At 50.7% G+C, this 18,972-nt stretch overlaps 1 protein-coding gene across 1 annotated transcript; it reads right to left on the reverse strand.

The window, feature by feature from the left end:
* Positions 1–158: 158 nt before the first annotated feature.
* MEIOSIN (meiosis initiator) lies at positions 159–17,688 on the reverse strand. Its single transcript, XM_084770501.1, has 13 exons — positions 17,440–17,688; positions 16,300–16,373; positions 11,877–11,967; positions 8,718–8,829; positions 7,601–7,720; positions 6,664–6,900; positions 5,779–5,878; positions 4,269–4,366; positions 3,494–3,649; positions 3,115–3,176; positions 1,862–2,331; positions 1,193–1,282; positions 159–368 (listed from the first exon to the last, which is right to left on the reverse strand). The coding sequence occupies exons 1-13, from the start codon at positions 17,674–17,676 to the stop codon at positions 200–202; spliced, it is 2,016 nt and encodes a 671-aa protein (XP_084626627.1). The 5' UTR covers positions 17,677–17,688; the 3' UTR covers positions 159–199.
* Between the last annotated feature and the right edge of the window lie 1,284 nt (positions 17,689–18,972).

Consider the following 18,972-nt stretch of genomic DNA (forward strand, 5'->3'; position numbering starts at 1 on the left):
GGGCTCCCACCCTATAAGAACAGAGGTGAGAAAGGCTGGAGGGAGGGGCTGTACACAAGCCAGAGCACAGAGCCTCTGATGGCTGGGGGTGGATGGCTGGGCAGGGCCCACAGCACTGGATGCTGAGGCCCAGGGGATCTGGAATGTCAGAGGATATGGAAGCTAAGCAGACGGCGGAGCCCAGCAGAGGGCACCCCCCTCAATGGCAGTGAGGGGTGGGTAGCGACATCAAGCCCAAAGACACCTGGGCCTTCTCTGCCAGCAGCTGGTAGAAGGGCTTAGGGGTCTCCCCGTCGTCGTCCTCGCTGCTGGAGCTCTCCCTCTTCACAATGCGGTTGTGCTGGCGGCTGAACCTGCGAGCCTTAGTGCTGGGGACAGATGGAGGTTCCTCATGGTTGGCTCTAGGATCCTCTGTCCCCAGAAGTGACCAAACCTGGGCTTTAGGGAGCCAGAACTAACTCTCCTCACTGGGGCCAGCCTCCGTTGGGGCTTTTGAGTGCTGATGCCTAGATTGGACCCTGCCAGGCGCTTTCACAGAGTGTGAGGGGTTGGGCTAGTTTGGAAATGAGCAATGGTCAGGCCTCGAGGCCGATGGAGGGGGCAGAATCTGGGGAAGGATGGCTGAGACAAAAGCTACAAGAGACTAAGGGACAGGGAGGTCACCGAGAGGCTCTGTGTGACAAGCAGACCAGCAGAGCTCACTCTTCCCAGCTGCAGATGGCACTCTACCTGTCACCTCCCAAGTCATCAAACTTGTAAGAACACTTGCTCTGGGCCATGAGTTTGAGTCACCAGTGCCCACATAAAGATCTGTGCCTGGCTGTGTGTTCCTGTGTCCCAGCACTAGCAGCAGAGACAGGTGGATCCCAAGAGCTGGCTGTCCAGCCTTCTGGCTGTAAAGGCCACTTCCCCATTCAGTGGGAGGCCTTGCCTCAAGGCAATGAGGCAAAAAGCAAGAGAAAGACACCTGATGTCCTGTTCGGGCCTCTGCATGCATGTGCACGTGTGCACATACCACACACGTGTGTGCACGCACCACACATATACAAAGAAAAAGGAATTTGTGTTTCACAAGGCCTTACTTAGCCCAGTGAGGCCCCAACCTGTCAGCAAAGCCATGAGGCTGAGGGAGGGCAAGGGTCACAGGTGAGGGCCCATGGTCTCCCCGGGCCTTCTGGAAGGTACTCCTCACCAGTATGGTCTCCTCTCCTCCAGAGTCATGCCTCGCCATAGTTGAGCCAGCTCCTTGGTGGCAGCTGTGGATGCAGTCCCAGGACAGGCTCTGGTACAGGAAGGAGGAGGTCACAATGGCTACACCGTGGTCCTTGGCCATCTTTCCTCTCCCACCAGCTCCCCAGTGCCCCCTTAAGCCCTCTGGAGTGAGATGCAAGGAAGAGACACAGATGCAGCCATCAATTCACAGGCTCCCTCACACACAAGCCTGATCTTCCACTGAAGGCAACCAGCTCTGTGAGCTGTTGTTGCTCGGCCAACAGTGACAGGTCCAGGACCGGCACCTGATAGAAGTCAACCCCACGGACTTTTGGAGATGAGGCTTCTAAAGCATCTGGCAGGACCGAGCCTGAACCTCCTGAGGACAACCTGCCGCCGCCGTGGCCTAGCACCCAGGAGACGGCAACTCAGGGGAGAGGGAGAGGACTGATCAGCCAGAACCACCCCTCCTGAAGGCAGTTTTCTTGAAGGTAACAGAAGCCAATTTTCTTTTCTCTGATGGCTCAGGTGGGAGCTTGGGCCTGCTGCACGGAATGGGAAGGCACAGCAGTGGGGCCACATGGTCTTGGGGTGCACGTGGGGATGATAAGTCCTTTATATCTTTAAAAACCTGAGTACCCTCACCCACCGGATGTACTGCTTCCGGTTCATCCTGCAGAACATGATGAAGCCATTAACACACTTTTTCTTCACCTGGCCAGGGCAGGCTTTTTTGCTGTCCTTGGGCTTCACAGAGCCCTGGCTTGCCTGGACCTTCTTGATCTTCTTGCCAGCTACCAGCAGGCCAGAAGCCCTCGGGGCCGGTGTCCATGTGTAGTCTTTGTCCTCATCACTGGAGGTCTGCAAGCCCTTAGGGTTAGCCTGCTTCAGAACAAAAAGCTGATCCAGGGAAAAGACCCCTCCTCTCTCTGGGCAGGTGGCCACCCCTCTCACCTCCTCCTGTCCCCACAGGGACTCTGTGTCTGTGGACTGTGAACTGGAGCTGCCATTGGACAGCACATTCATGGTATCACTCAGCGACAGGTAACAGTGGTCCAGTGAGACTGAGGACTGGAAGTTAGGCAGGCCTGTGTTGTCCTCAGAGGGTGCGACCTGAACCTGATGAAGAGGAAGACACTGACTACAAGATACAAAGAATTGCAGAAACAGCTCAGGTTAGACTCGCTCACCTGTCTCCACACGCCTGGAAACTCAGGAACCTTGACTTCAATGTCCCAAGCAGGGGCCTCATGGCATCAACTCATACATGAGGAAACTGGACTAGAGCGAGGACACAGGGTGCCCCCTCCCACCTGCTCAGCCTTAGCAGCCTCAGCACCAGCACCAGCTGGCTGGTTCTCCCCACTTCCTGCTCCCTCATGTGGCTGGGCTGGAGGCAAAAGCAAAGCTGGAGGACACCAGTGGAGTATGTCTTCATGAACTCCAGGCACTGTGGTGTGACTACTTGCTATGGGTAAACTGCATGCTCACAGAATTGAGACTTATTGGGCCAGATAAATTGGTACACTCCTGTAATCCAAGCTCTCTGAAGTTTGCGGCAGGAAGGTTGAGAGTTTGAGGTCAGCTTGGGCTCCAAGAGACCCTGTGTCAAACACACAGATACATGGAACACACACACACACACACACACACACACACACACACACACACACACACAAGCATTGAGGCTCCGCCATGAGTGGTAAGCCACTGAAGGGGAGAGAACTTCCTTGTTCCCACCCTGCTTGGGGAGTAGCTGTGCCGTGGGAAGGCCTTGTCTTTCCCAGGCCCTCATGGGCAGCAGTGAGCTCAAAGGTGGGCAGTTAGGACAGAGGTGATAACTCTGGAAGGATGGAGGTGTGGGGTGCAGTGAGAGACTCAAGCCAGGAAAATGGAGCCTACCTTCTTTGGGGACCTTTCCAGTTCAGAGAGTTCAGAGGTAGCAGGTGAAGACTCCAAGAGACCTGTGAGTAGAGCACTAGCAGGAGCAGGCCTTTCCCACAACACCCATGACTAGTCCCAACTCCTTCCCCCTACTTTCTCCCCTTTGGGATTTCCTAGTTGTATCCAAGTCTCACTCATAGGCCAGCTGAGGGCACAGTGACAGCGTTGTGGAGCCTGTCCCTCACTACATGGCATAGTAGCCCCTATGTTATGAGGAGCTGTAGGCCCCTCAAGGCCCTCTGAGCATCCATTGGGCTCAGCTCAGGCCCAGGTACTTGGTGGGTTGGCATCCCCCTGTTTTATGAGTGATGAAGCTCCTCCCACTCTGGTAGCCCACCTTCAGTCAGAAAATAGGTGCCATCTTCCAGGACATGATCTGGCAGGATTTTGCTTGGGGAGCTGAAGAGGGAAGAGCTAAGTCCTAAGACCTCACTCAGGTAGTTCGTCACATGCCAGGTATTGGTCTGAGAAGACTTCAAGGCCAGTGGGCTCCCTGCAAAGGATCATGTCACTGAGGCATGTGGTCCACCCCCAATGCAGTGGCGGGCACTGAAGAGATGGCGTCTGACATTAGGAAAAGGAGACTGCCATTCAGGTGGTATAGGATTAAGAGGCACATTGCTAGAGGCTGGAGAGATGGCTCAACAGATTAGAGCACTGCCTGTTCTTCCAGAGGTCCTGAGTTCAATGCCCAGCAACCACATAGTGGCTCACAACCATCTATACTGGAATCTGATGCCCTTTTCTGGCCTGCAGGTGTATATGCAGATAGAGGACTCATACATTAAAAAAATAAAAATAAAAAAAGCAAAAGCACATTGCCTGGTAATACATCAACAAAAAGGAAAAATCATTGCAGTGTGCCAGAGTCAGCAGATTGACTATTGTGAGCCAAAGCTCTGTGTTTAAAAGGTTCCGTAGTGGCTAGTTCATGGAAAAGCATGGATTGATTAGCAATGCCTGGAATAGCAACCAGGGGCAGAGTGATGCTAGGCATAGTATGTTTTCATCCTTGTGCTTAGCAAATCCCCAGCTTTCTTCCTACATTTCCTGCCATAGAAATCCTCTGGTTCAGAAGGCTCAAAGCCTACAAGGAGAGGAGTTGTAATCACCCTTTGGGCTGTCCTCCGAGGTCCACACAGGCAGCCAGGGGTCAATGTCTGGGGCTTCTTTGTCTGCCTCACCGGAAGAGCATAAGAGTAGCTTCTGCCTGCAAGTGTTGGGATGGGAGAAGACACAAACCCTGGACTGAGCTTACGTGGCCAACTGTATGTAACCCCAGGGAACTCAATTAGCGGGTCTTCTACCCACAAGGAGCTTCAAGTTGTGTGGAAAATGAGCTGGTAAGCAGACACTGATAACAGAGGGGACCCTGTGGGGGAGCATTCCACAAAAGGCAAGAGGGCAAGTATGAGAGAGTAGTTTCCCAGATAAATCAGAGAGGCAGATGCTCCAAGTAGACGGAGCAGGGTAGCAGGCTCAGAGCAGGTAGTGTAGGGTATTGGAGGATGGTCTGATGTGTTTTGATGCCTATTAATAAAAAGCCATCACATCTGGGCAGGGCAAATGAGATAGGCATGGCTAAGGTTCCTGAGCTTGGAGACAGAAAGAATCCTTGGAAGAGGAAAGACGGGAGAAAAGGGGAGGAGAAGGAGGTGTTCATGGGCTAGATGGAAGAGAAGCACATGGCTGGTGTGGATTGAGGATTTGGCCCAGATGAAGAACATTAGCAAGCCGGGTGGTGGTGGCGCACACCTTTAATCCCAGCACTCGGGAGGCAGAGGCAGGCGGATCACTGAGTTCGAGGTCAACCTGGTCTACAAAGGGAGTCCAGGACAGCCAAGGCTGCACAAAGAGACCCTGTCTCAAAAAAGAAAAGAAAAGAAAAACAAAAAACAGAAAACAAAAAACAAAACATTAGCAAGTATTTGGAATTATGGATGGGAGGTAGCTTTTTTTTTTTTTTTTTTTTGAGACAGAGTCTCTCTGTGTAGCCTTGGCTGTACTCAACTTGCTTTGTAGACCAGGCTGGCCTCGAATTCACAGCGATCCGCCTGCTTCTTCCTCCCAAGTGCTGGGATTAAAGGCGTGCGCCACCACGCCTGGCGAAGGTAGCTTGATAGAAATGATTAGAAACAGATGGCATGGGATCTATGGGAACCACTATGGGAAGTAGTTTAGAGTCTATTTTAAAATATAACGAGTGAAAATACTGCTGTAATAAATATAGGCCTAATAAACATTATTAGACATACTGGTAAATCAACAACAACCATCGGGGACATTTGGAAAACATGGGCTGCTCAGTGGAAGATCCTGGCAAGAGCAAGAGAGGGTTGCCATGGTGACCCTGGGTCACTTCCTCCAGTGCCAGGGAAGAGGCTTTGGCTCTACATTGGGTCAGGCATTCAAGCCCCACTGATCCAGTCAAAGTCTGTATTAGACAAGCACTCAGTGGACGAGGACAGTCTGGGAGGGAGGGAGAGGCAAGCAGGTGACAATTGCCAGTCTGGAAGGTGGGAAGCCAGGCCTTCCTGAGAGCCTGCAGCAGCCAGCACACAGCTGGGCCCAGAGCACCATTCAGGAAGCCATCTCTCACACTGTACTCTGAGATGTCCTTACCTGAGACAGGGCTGTGCCCTGGTGAGGAAATAGGACTTCTGAATCTGGCCCTGATCCTTGACGTCAAGCTCTCCATCCTGGGCTGCTACAGCATGATCATCTGAAGAAGGGGGTGTCAGAGTAAGGTAACCATGCCTGTACATGGGCCACATTCCAGGGCACCAAGACAGGGGGAGTGAGAGGGACCAGCCTCTGCCACTAGCCTTCCTCTTCCACAGAACCTTAGGCTCTGGTGCCCGGGTGAAGCTGGAGTGCCTGAGTCCCCCCAACATCAATCACACCTCTGTCAGAAACGTCAGAAGACCAGATCCCTAACATGGGATAGCAATGACGGCACAAGTCAGACTGGCCCTGTTGCCCTCCTTGTAGGTCTTTTACTGATGAGACGATGGGTGAGCACAGCCACTGCCATCTGAAATGGCATGTCTAGCCACAAGACATACAGCTAGCAGGAAGGTGATGCCTCCTCTGGGACCAGGGCACTCTAGCACCCCACCAAGTCTGGGTGGCCCTGGAAATTGGAGAATTCCATCATGGGACTGAGAATTTGGCCACTACTGTTTCACAAGCACCAACAGGTCATGGCCTGGCCCAGAGGGCACCCATGATGGAGAAGAGGGACTGGGCGCTCAGAGAAGCCCAGCAGGCATATGCTGCCCAATGCCCAGACTTGGGACTTGGGACTTGACACTTACGCACAAGGGTGACCTTGGTCTTGTCCCTCCCTTCCAGAGCCTGACATAAGAAAGGAAAGCTGTGAATGAAAGCCCCAGGACTGGAGAGGCAGCATCATCCCATTCATTGAGGTATGCCTTGTGGCTAGGTTTGGGTTAGAGTAAGAGCACAAAGTAAAAAACTGAGTTCCTGCTTATGAAAGGCGCCAACCTGTGATGTCATAGGCAACAATGTTCTGAGCCAAGTCCAGGAACACCAGCTGGCCCTCTTGTCCATCACCTCCAGACAGGGACTGTGCAGTTGTGGGGTGGGTACTAGGGCTGAGGTCTCTTGGATAGGTGGCATCTTCCACATTTTCTTCCTTTAGGCCTGGGCATATGTTGACTACATACTCAGACTGGTCCAGAGATAGAGAGTGTTGAGGCTTAGAGGGCCACACTGGGGGCTCTGAGGGAACAGAGACGGGAGTCAGGGCCATGGTGTAGGCATGGGACACCTCAGACTCTGGCTTAGGTAGGGAACTCTTGTGCTCTGGGCTGGCACATTCCAGAGCACTGCTTGTTCTGGCACTCTCCAGCAGCCCAGATGTGCCCAGCTCTTCGCACAGAGTTGCTGAGCCAACTGTGTACATAACCGAGCTCTCACAGCATGATGCACAGCTGGCGTGACAGCCCCCACCAGGGACACACTCAGGAAGCATCTAAGCACCTCAAATAATTGCAACGTACAGTTGTGACTACAGCAGCGATAGGTAGGCCATACCCCTGTTTCTCAGGCATGGACACTGAGGTCCTCAAGAGGCTGGGGAGCAAAAGTGTGGTGAGCCAAGACTCTCTGCGGGCTCCACACTTGGATCTTTCTACCACCCCTGCCTCCCCTGTGCCCTAGCTCAAGAACAACAAATGGAGACAGTAACATCCCCCTGGGGCCTGACATAAGCACTGCTGGGCAGTGTCTGCTCAGGCTTTTCTGTAACCTTGAGAGGGACTGGACCAGTGCCTGTCCCAAAGAAGAAGAAACAAAAGCCTAGGAAGGCCTGGGAGTAAACGTAGGTACAGACTGGCGGGGCCTGGCCCAGTGTATCCCTGGAGAAGAAGCCTAGTCAGTGCCAGCAGTTCTCTGCACCTCTTTCACAGACCACACGTACCTGACGCTAGGGTAAACTTCTGAGGTTCTGAATCGGTGCCCCAAAGGTGTGACTTCTGAGAGCTGGAGCGGGGGGAGTGTCTCAGCAGGGTCTGGCCAGCAGATGGGTTCCCACCCAGCTCTGGGAGTGGAGAAGGTACAGGTCAGAGCGCATTCCTGGTCTTGCACATCCTCCTCCTCCCAGACATGGCTTTCCAAGCCTGGGTGGGAAGGTTTTCAGGCAGACTCTACAAACAAGGAAACTAAGGTCTATTGCTGTATAGGCGAGAACCTAAGAGCAGGCAGTACTTAGGAGTCTGAGGCAGATGGGTTACTGCAAGTTTAAGGCTAGTCTGGGCTATATAGTAAGACTCTGCCTCAAAAATACAAATGAATGAATGAATGAATGAATGAACATAAGGAAAAAAACAGAAAAAAAAAAAGCAAATTAATCTTTAGGATGTTCCCTGGCTGAATCTTTTAATACTCCTTTCCACCCTTCTGTTCTTCCCTGTAGACTTCACCGGTCTGCTCCAGTGTCTGTGGCCCCAGCCTTTCTTCCTGAGTGGCTGTGTGCTGCAGCCACCATGTTGTTCTGTGTTGGCAATCTGATTCCCATGACACACATAGGAGAGAAGTGCTGGCGGGGTTTCAGTGTACAGGTTACAGGCGTGAAGCCCTGAGAGGCTAGGGATCAACCCTGTCAGTGTCGCATCGGTTCCAGGCACATCTGCTGCTTGCTTGTCCCTAAACACCCTACGTTTCCTCACACCCACATGTTTTTGGTCAGAGTGGTGCTGCAGTCTGGCATGGTTCCCTTGTGCTGTCCTTGAAGGCCAAGCTCTCAAGCTTCCTCCTCCAAACTCCAAAACAGTGTTTGTGTTTTGTTTTGTGTCGCTGAGACTGGATCTTGCTCTATAGGCTGCACTGGAACTCACTGTGCAGCCTCTGCTGGCCTTGAACTCCTGCCCAGTCTCTGAATGCTGGAGTAACAGGTGTGAGCCAGCACATCTGGCTCTCCTACGGCACCTTGCACATCTCTCTGACGTAGTCACGTTTGCCAGGAAAGGGAAGATAGCCTATTGGTTTACCTGACAGGCAGGAAAATGTGGTATAGGGATATGGGTAGAGCTGCTTACCCACAAATCCACCTTTGCCATTGCCGATGTGGAGCTTGAGCAAGGCCCTGACCACATCAATGCTTCTCTGGAGGTACTGGATGTAGTGCAGGACACGCAGCAGGATCTCTTTCTGCACAGACACAGGGTTAAGAGCTGGGCACATTGCCCTCCTGTCACCCCAGCTCCTCAGGAGGCAGAGGCAGCAGGATCCTGAGCCGGAAGCCAGCCTAGGATACATACTGTAAGACTGAACTGCACAAGGGTCAGGGCCCAGGACAGTGTGAGGCTCCTGGGGAACAGAGACAGGAAGTACCTCCCCCCCCCACACACACACCACCAATGCCTCAGCTGCCAGAGCTCCACCTATCCTGAGGTTTGGCTCTCAGCTTGTCCTAAAGAGCCAGCTGAAGACTGAGGCTGATATTTTTGTTTTTTGTTTTTTTGAGACAGGGTTTCTCTGTGTCCCTGGCTGTCCTAGACTCACTTTGTAGACCAGGCTGGCCTTGAACTCAGATCCACCTGCCTCTGCCTCCTGAGCGCTGGGATTAAAGGCGTGCGCCACCATGCCTGGCCCTCTGAGGCTGAATATTAATGGAGCTTGCAGACCTAAGGAGGCAAAGCTGGAATCTGACCAGGGTAGCCTGCCTCCTGGACCCAGTTACTGGCATACACTGCTCAGCTTCTGGGTTTTTGCTGGCTAATCCCATGTCTGGCCCTCCTTCTCCCCACAAGCCCCCTCAGCTGCATGCTCCTCTGAACTTCAGCATGGCCACCTGCTATGGGGACTATGTGGTCCAGGCTGGGTTAGCTCCCATATCCCAGCACTCTGAAACACCCTGGACGTTCTTCCATCTCCACATTAACCACACTGCCTTCTGTTATCTGTTGCTGTGTTGTTCTCTCCCTTTGGCCTTGAGCTAGTTGAGACAAGACTTTAGCTAACTCATTTCTGTATTCCAAAGTCAGAGATTGGGGAGGTGGCTCCACCAGGGGCTACTAAAGAAGCAGATTTCTCACAGCACTCAACAGGGCGCTCCTAGCCAGTGGGCAAACATCATCTACCCAACCATTACTACTCAATACCTCATGAGTGGAGAGAGAAAGCTAAAACCAGGACAGGCAATGTGCCTTCTTGGACACATGGTCCAGCGAGGACAACAGACCCTATTCCAAATTATCAGCCAGGCATTCTAGAGCCACCTGTAATCTCACTCTCAGGTAGGCGACACAGGAGGATTGTAAATTTCAGGACAATACAGACTACATAGCAAGACCTGAGAGAGAGAGAGAGAGAGAGAGAGAGAGAGAGAGAGAGAGAGAGAGAGAGAGAGAGAATACCTCTTGACACCCCTACCCCCACCCTTTAAAGCTTAGTCAATGTCTAAATGAGATTGCCTTTAAAGGGGCCTCAAGGGATTAAAAGAGAAGAGAGCTGTCAGCGGACCACTGAGCAGGTGTCCTTCTTAAGACTGGATGCTTTCTTTTTAATTTTTGTTTGTTTGTTTGTTTGTTTTAAGAGCGGTCTCTCTATTATGTAGCCAGGCCTAGATAATTCCAAAGGAGGTGGACACCTCATCAGTTATGAAATGCTAGACTCATTCCTTGAGAGCAGGAACTGTGTCCTTCTCTTCCCTGGTTCCCAGGATCCTATGACAGCACCTATATACAGCAAATATGCAAATGCTTGAGGACATAGAAAAATCCCCCCATTGTGGCACCCCAGTTCCAAAGGCAGCCACCTCCTAGTCCTATGCCTGAGAATAGGCTGCCTTATATGGAAGGGCACTTTACAGATGTCACTGGTCAAGGTCCTGGAGAGATTGCTTGAGGTTATCCACGAGCCTGACACAATCATGATGATCTTTGTAAGAGGGAGGCAGGAGGGCCAAAGGTGAAGACCATAGGAGAGCAGAGCAGGAGAGGAGACCTGATGAGAACCTGTTGATTGTTTGCAAGGAGTGTGAGGCCTTTCAAAGTTGCCAAAGGAAAACATATTGTACTATTCAGAGAGAGAGAGAGAGAGAGAGAGAGAGAGAGAGAGAGAGGATGTGTGTGTGTGTGTGTGTGTGTGTGTGTGTGTGCGCGCGCGCGCATCTGTCTCTCTGAACCCAGGACCTTATGTGTCCAAGGCAAGTGCTCTACCACTGAGCTACCATCCCAGTCCTCTGTTTACATTTGTAGTTTGAAATGGCCTCAGAAGTTCTCTATGCTGTTTTGAATTCACTCCAGCCCAGGCAGGCCTGGCACTTGCAGTTCTCCTGCCTCAGCCTCCCAGGTGCTACAATACAAGGCACGTAACTAATACTAGGCCACAGTTTTTATCTTCCCTTTGTGCTCCCACCCCCAAGGATGAAATCTAGAGCCTTGCACATGCCAGGAAAGAGCTCTGTTGCTAAACTACATGCCAGAACACTGTTCTGTTTTGCAGCATTCCTTAGGAGCAGGAGTTATCCTTCTTTTTTAAAAAAAAAAAAAAAAAAAACAACAACTGAGAAACCGGGGCTGAAAGAGGCCGAGAACTGTCTTGGGCAGCAGGTATGAGGCTGGAGAGCTCCGGCTCTGCTGTGTAACCTCTGTCTCTACTTTTTTCACTCCCTATTCCCTTTGCCTCTTTCTGTGTATGTGCATGTTCACGTGGGTGCTGGTGTGCACACACATGTAGAGGCCAGAGGGCAGCTTCAGCTGCATTCCCCAGGGGCTATCCACTGTGGGCTTGTTTTTGTTTTGCTTTTGAAATAGAGTCTCTCAATGTGACCTAAGCTCACTGGCTAATTAGAGTAGATTGGCTAACCAAAACAGGCATGCAGACACTAAGACAGCTGGGGACACATAGTTTTCTATGGACTCAGGGACTGGAGCTCAGGTCCTCATGCATTCATATCAACTACTACCTGAACTGTTTCCAGCCCCAGCCCCACCTCTTATCCTGAAAGAATCCCACAGGATGTGGGGTATAGTTCATTGCTAAAGCACTTGCTGACCTTGGGTGAAGAAATGGCTTCTAAAAACAGAGAACCCCCTCCCCCAACAACACCAACGTGGTCATGGACTCCTAGAAATTTCTGTTCAGAGCATGACCACCCATTTCCTATGCACACTGAGAGGGCCTTGTGTCGAATTCCCAGGAAAGGCCCCCACTTACTGCTCTGACACCTGCCTCCTCCTTGGCCCCCATACCTTGGTCTGCTTCTTGTTTCTGGTCTTCACAGTCACAGGGATCAGCAAAGCCAGCTCTCGAAGCTTGTTCGTGTGGTTTTTCTTATCCTTCCTGTTTGGGGATGAGAGCCCATTTTGGTTAAGACAATCAAAATTAAGCTTTGTTTGGAGACAAGATGATCATACTGCCTCAGCCTCTCAAATGCTAAGATTACAGGCATGAGCCACCACATCTAGGCTTAAATGTTTGCCGCCTGCCCCAAACCTTCAGTCTCATGCCAAGATTGTGCTCTATCCTCATTCTTGGACACCCAACACAGAGTCTCAGGCATCATCAGAACTTATTCTCCTTCATCCCTTGGGCCAATGGGTCCCCAAATCTTGTCCATCTTCTACCCCTTTCCCACTTTTGTTAAGCCCCTAAACCTTGCATGGCTGTCTTCACATTCTCACAAGGCTCCCAGCCTCTGATCTGGCCTCCTTCGTCCATATTGTCTGAGGCAGCAAGAGTTTTTTTTTTTTTTTTGAAACATAAATCTGACCTTGATATTCCCTTGTTTCACACCTTCAAGGTCATGACATTGCTATGAAACAATTTGGGGTTTTGTTTGTTTGTTTTTGTTTAGAGATATCATCTTGCTATGTAGTGTAATGGAAGTTTTAGCTTCTTTGTACACTCAGTTATGCTATGTAAATATGTTTTTGTTTTAATCTCAAGTGTTGGATTTTAGTTTGGGCTTTAGTATGTCCAACAGCTGATAATTGCCTCCTGCGGGGCATGTCTTTGCCAGCTGGTAAGGACTTAGGTGGTCTAGGACTCTGAGTGAGATAAATAGGAGAGCCTAGAGAGAGGAAGTGTGGCATGTAACAGTTTGGAGACCAGAGAAGGATGGTGTGGCAGCTTGAAGATAAAGAGAAATGTTTCATTGCAGCAGCTTGGAAGAGTTGCTGAGTTTCCTGTTGACAGAGACTTGTACAGCCCCCAAAGAACACATTGACCCTAAATGGCTGGGAGAAGCAAAGAGGCCTGTGCCCCCTCTCCCTACTAACCTTCTTACTCTTTCCCAGGGTTAAGGGGTTGGTGGAAGGGAGGCAGAAGCTTCAATAACTCAGATAAAATAGTTTTTTAAAACTAGCATTGGGGCTGGAGAAATGGCCCAGTGAGAGCACTGGATGCTCTTCCAGAGGTCCTGAGTTCAATTCCCAGTAACCAACCACATGGTGGCTCATAGCATCTATAATGGGATTCAATGCTCTCTTCTGGCATGCAGGCTCTATTTGCAGATAGAGCACTCATATACATAAAAATAAATAAAAGAAATCGTTTTTAAAAAGATAATATAGCTAGGTGTGGTGGTGCTCGCCTTTAATCCCAGCCTGGGGAGCCCAGCCTGGTCAACAAAGCAAGTCCAAGACAGCCAAGGCTACTCAAAGAAACCCTGTCTTAAACACAAACAAACAAACAAACAAAAAACCAAGCATCAAAATGTAGCCTAGGAGGGACTCACACCCAGCAATCCTCCTGCTTCAGTTTCCCAATTATTGGGATTACAAGTGTGCACAACACCTGGGAGGGCCAAGTTAAAAACCCCTCCTTCCTTTTCTAGCCCAACTAGCCAAGCTGGTCCTAGCATTCCTTTGGCTCTTTCACACTAACTGACCTTTACTGCACAGAGTGGGTGAGCTCGATGCCCCTGTAGTCTGTCCCTGTGTCCTTAGCACAAGCACTGGGCCCTGGTATTCTGGAAATTCAGTGTGTGTTGGCTAAAGGCCTCAGTTAGGGGCATGACTAAGGCCAGACTGGTTTACAAAGTGAGTCCAGGACAGCCAAGGCTACACAGAGAAACCTTGTCTCAAAAAACACAAACAACAAAAACCCAACCAACTAACCAAAACCAACAATTGGGGGTAGGGGTGGGAGACAAACAAGGGCCTGAAATTGATCACTGTGTGAAGACACTTGTGGACAAGCCTGATGACCTGAGTCACATTTCTGGAACCTACATGGTAGAAATAAAGAACTGACTCCTGCAAGCATATAACGCCATATCCCCCGCCCCATCCCTTGGCATAGAATAATTAAGTAGCTGTTGAAAATACCTTTCTCACCCATTCATTCAGCAATTAGTGTCAAGCATCTACTGTGTGGCGGGACTTGTGAGGGACAAGAGCACAAAGGTATATGCAGCTGAGGGTATAGTTGTAGAAAAGGTCTTCAACTACAGTGTTGCACAAACATAAAACAGCAACTAGGACCAGATGAGTTAAGTAATGTTTGAGGGGGGACACTACAAATAAAATGAGGGGTCACTTGCTTAATAATTAAAACTTCAAGATGGAGAAAGTAAAGCATTCAACTCATGTAGGTCTTTTTATACTCTCTCTCTCTCTCTCTCTCTCTCTCTCTCTCTCTCTCTTTTGTTTTGTTTCGAGACACGGTCTCTCTGTGTAGCCCTGGTTGTCCTGGAACTCACTCTGTAGACCAGGCTGGCCTGGAACTCAGAGACCCACCTCCCTCTGCCTCTGGGAGTGCTGGGATTAAAGGTGTTCGCCACCATGTCTGGCTCCTATCTTATGTTTTAAGGCAGTCTCTTTCTCAACCTGGAGCTCATTGATTTAGGTAGATTGGCCAGTCCTGTCTCCACGTTAACCACCCATCCACCTCCCATGCTGGGATTATAGGCATGTGCTCTTACACTTGTTATTTATGGGGTTTTTTTGGGGGGGGAGGGGTGTCAAACTCACAACTTCAAGCTTTGCATGGCAAGCACTTTGTCCACTGAGCCACCTTCTTGACCCTATTTATTTGTTCACTTGCATGGTTTGCACCTGTAATCCCAGCAGTTAAGAGAGTATATGTGGTGGGAGGGTTGTATGAATTTAAAGCCAACCCAGGATAGAGAAAAACTTGTCTCAAAAAACTGAAGAGGGTAGAATAATTTCTTAGAATGATTAGATAATAGGGGACGTAAATGACTTGTTGATAAAAACTGCTTTTGCTTGACCCACATTCCGTCCCCCTTCCCTGACAACAGCACCTTAGCTGTCCTTTGGATAACTTCCCTGCTCGTTCTGCATATTGTTCAGAAAGGTTGACCCTATTTTCCCCTTCCAAAGGGAGCACAGGAGCAAGGTCCATCCAAGAAGTTACCATGACCACTGAGAATTGGGGTGTGACTTTAGGTTTGACCAGTCAGAGTCAGTAAGTCTTGAAAGGGGCTCTGTGGGATGATTAAGCAGGCAGGATATGGGCCTGAGCAGCTGGGAGCCATATTGCTCTCCCTTAGGGAGTCTGCTTAATCAGGGAGAGCAGAGCCAAGGCCAGCAGAGCCCCTGCAACACCACTCACCCTTTGCCTGGCTGGGCCCAGCCATGCCCTGGTATCCCTAAATTTTTGTTTAAATGACCCAGCAAAAGCTCCTTTATGCATAAGCTAGTTTTTGCTAGCTTTCTACCCATCAAAACCACAAGTCTTTATTTTTGGGAAGACACCTCATGTAGAAAGGGGAAAACGAGAGATTGAACTGTTGATGATCACAAAGGCTCTAGGAAGGAATAAGGCTGCGTGATACACAGGTCTTCATTTTCTTCATGACGCTCCTTCTGAGCGCAGTACCTAGATACAGGACCAAAGGAAAGGAGGTGCTTGATTGTGATGCTAATGAGTGGATAAGAAAGGTCCTGTGGACACCCATCTAGGGGAAGACAGAGCAGGGCGAGATGAACTTCAATTGTTTTTAATTTGTCCAGACTGGATGGATGGAGTCTGCTGATTTCAGATTCCTAGAGCCAAGGATATAATAGAGGGTTGCCTATCATGTATGTGGCCCTGGAAAGTATTCCCTAACCCCAACACCCCAAAGATTCCCAACTTTGGGTGATGGGTGAATGAATACACATTGTGAACGAAAGAAAGGAAGAAGGAGCATTTAAGAGCCTAAGAGAGATGGCTCAGTGTGAAAGAGCAGTTCCTGTTCTTACAGAGGATCCAAGCTGAAATCTCAGCACCCACAAGGTGGCTCATGCCTCTTTGTGACTCCAGTACCACGGGATCTGGTGCCCTCTTCTGGCCTCCACAGGCACTGCATGCGCACGGTGCACAGATACAGATTCAAGCAAAGCAGGGACAGAGGTTAAATTAAATTTAAAAAGTAAAGCATGAACACCAGAACGGGAGCTGTGGGGATAGTAAAGGGATAAAGGTCCCGGGTTCATACGCAGCGCAGCACAGAAACAGACAACAAACAAAGCCATGAACATTACACCTGAAATCACCTCAGAACCCTCTTTGGGAAATGGCGGGAGTATCCTCACCTACTTCCTTGCAGGGTGGCTATAATGGTTACTCGATACAATCAAAAGACTAAACAAACAATCTGGAAACAGTGTTTAGTAACATTATGTTGCTACTATTAGACAGCCAGAGTAGCTGGGAAACTATCACCTGTCGTCATCCGGACTCAAAGAACTAGCTCCATGCTCATCCGGGAAACCCAAGAAACTGCCGGAACCCAACATCTGTAAAGAGGGAAAGAATTATTAGTGACCTTTGGGACTCCAAAATGAATAGGCCAAATAATGTACACGCTTCCCCACTCCCGTGGTACATCTTTAAAAGCACCCAGTGGCTGGGTGTGGTGGCGCAGGCCTTTAACCCCAGCACTCGGGAGTCAGAGGCAGGTGGATCGCTATGAGTTAGAGGCCAGCCTGGTCTACAAAGTGAGTCCAGAACACAGGGTTTCGCTGTATACTACTAGCTCAGGTTTATGTAGTCCGAGCTAGACTCTAACTCACAAAAGATTACATGTGTGAATTACCATACCCACCTCAAACCACACCCCTAACGCTGACAGGCCCAAATCCTATAGAAAGAATATCCTCAACGCCCCCCCTCGCCCCCTCAAAAAACAAACAAACAAACAAACAAACATACAAAAACAAGGTATCTCACGTCCTACAATAACTATCTCTAGGCTTCAAAACCATTCGTTCGGATCCTCAAATTGCAATCTCCTCCTTAGAAAACTTAGATCTCACGCGTGCATTCTGACACCTGAAACCTTAAATTGACACCTACACCCCCATTGGTAGTGGGGCGACTTAATCCTCAAAAGACCCCAAAGGCGGCCCACCCCAGAGCCTGCTTCCACACCTCCACAGTTTCCACGGATACTAAAAAAGCCCTAACCTTGTCAAATTAGACTAAGGTGTTTTTTTTTCCCCCGAAGCTCCCGTCTGCAGCTTCCAAAAGCCGAGCCGCCTCGAACAGGAGACACGGCCCTCCCCGACCCCCCACCCCACCCCCGCCCACCGCCATGTCTCCGAGGACGTTGACGTCACTGCGAAAGAACATTCCAGAAACCCGATTCCCCCCCAAACCTAGGCCTCGCCTCAAACCTGCCTCAAGCAAGCCCCGTGGTCCCGCTCCGCTCTAAAGCTTCCCCGGGGAGGGAGGCCACAGCCGCAAAAGCGTGACACGGGTGACTCCGGGCTCCCGCCACCCCAGGACAGCAAACACCGTGGGGGGGGGGGTTGGAGGGGGGGCGCGTCCCACACCCCACACCCGTGGGCCACCAGCACCCGCCTCAAGACTTGCAAAATGGCGATAAAGGCTTCGTTGTCTGGCTTGGCGCGCTGGGCCCCACGCTTGGGAAGCCCCCACGGGCTCGCGACGGTCCCAGGGATGCAGGCCGCGTGCCCGGTCCAGGCGCGGGAGGAGCGAGGAATGGCAGGGCGCGAGGCTGCCCCACACGCGCGCGCGACGTCGTCGTCTGAGAGGCTGAGGCGAGGCCACGCCCTCCCCCCCCTCCGCGCCGCGCATGCGCACCCGTGGGGGTTGGGTCCAGGGCGCGAAGCCTCAGCTCTGACACGTGCTCCCCGTTCCCGCGCACGGAGTGCCGGCCAATCAGCTCCCGCTCCACTACCCGCCCTTTTCTTCGGGCCACGCCCCCTCTGTGGCTCCGCCCCCTGGGCATAGTCCCACTTGGGAGGTGTCAGCACGCCCCCTGCTGGCCCGCCTGTGTCCCCTGCTGGCCACCCTTTCCCTTCCGCGGGGACCTGACTAAAGGCCACTGTGTGTGCCAAGCACCTTGCTCAGGCTAACGTTAGCAATGCAATGAAACTTTGTAGAACTTTTGTTTTGTTTTTGTTTTTGTTTTTGTTTTTCGAGACACGGTTTCTCTGTGTATCCCTGGCTGTCCTGGACTCACTTTGTAGACCAGGCTGGCCTCAAACTCACAGCGATCCACCTGCCTCTGCCTCCCAAGTGCTTGGATTAAGGGCGTGCGCCACCACACCTGGCACCTTTGTAGAATTTAAGGAGATACCAGTTCCTGTGGATGCAAACAAAGTAACCTTTTTAGCAAAGAATGTAGCCCAAGCTTGCGGAGCGTTTGTGATCCTTCTGTCTCGGCTCTGTCAGGAGTGCAAAGAGTGCGCCCCAAGCCAGGCTACAAACTATACAATTTGCTTTATTTTTAATTTTAATTTTAATTTTTTTTTATTTTATTTATTTATTATGTGTGCAATATTGTGCCTGCGTGTACACCTGCGTGCCAGAAGAGGGCACCAGGTTTCATTATAGGCGGCTGTGAGTCACCATGTGGTTGCTGGGAATTCAACTCAGGACCTCTGGAACTGTGCTCTTAGCCTCTAAGCCATCATCTCTCCAGCCCGAAATTGATTACTTTTTAAAAAATAATTTTTGAGCCGGGCGGTGGTGGTGCACGCCTTTAATCCCAGCACTCGGGAGGCAGAGGCAGGCGGATCGCTGTGAGTTCGAGGCCAACCTGGTCTACAAAGTGAGTCCAGGACAGCCAAGGCTACACAGAGAAACCCTGTCTCGAAAAAAAAATCATTTTTGACTATGTATACATATTTGCGTGTGGGGAGAGGTGCATGCGCACCAGCGCAGGTGTCCCCAGGGTCTAGAGGCATCAGATCCCCGTCGAGTTGGACTTACAGGCAGGTGCTGGGCGATACGTGCTCTTAACCGCTGAGTAGTCTTTTCCAGCCTTTATTTATCTTTATTTTTTTGACATTGGGTCTCATAGCCTCGAGCTCGGTAGACAGGTGGACCAGGCTGACCCCAGACCCACAGAGATACACCACACCCGGC

The sequence above is a fragment of the Acomys minous genome (genome assembly GCF_964271855.1).
Source record: "Acomys minous genome assembly, chromosome: 20".
Lineage (NCBI taxonomy): Eukaryota > Metazoa > Chordata > Mammalia > Rodentia > Muridae > Acomys > Acomys minous.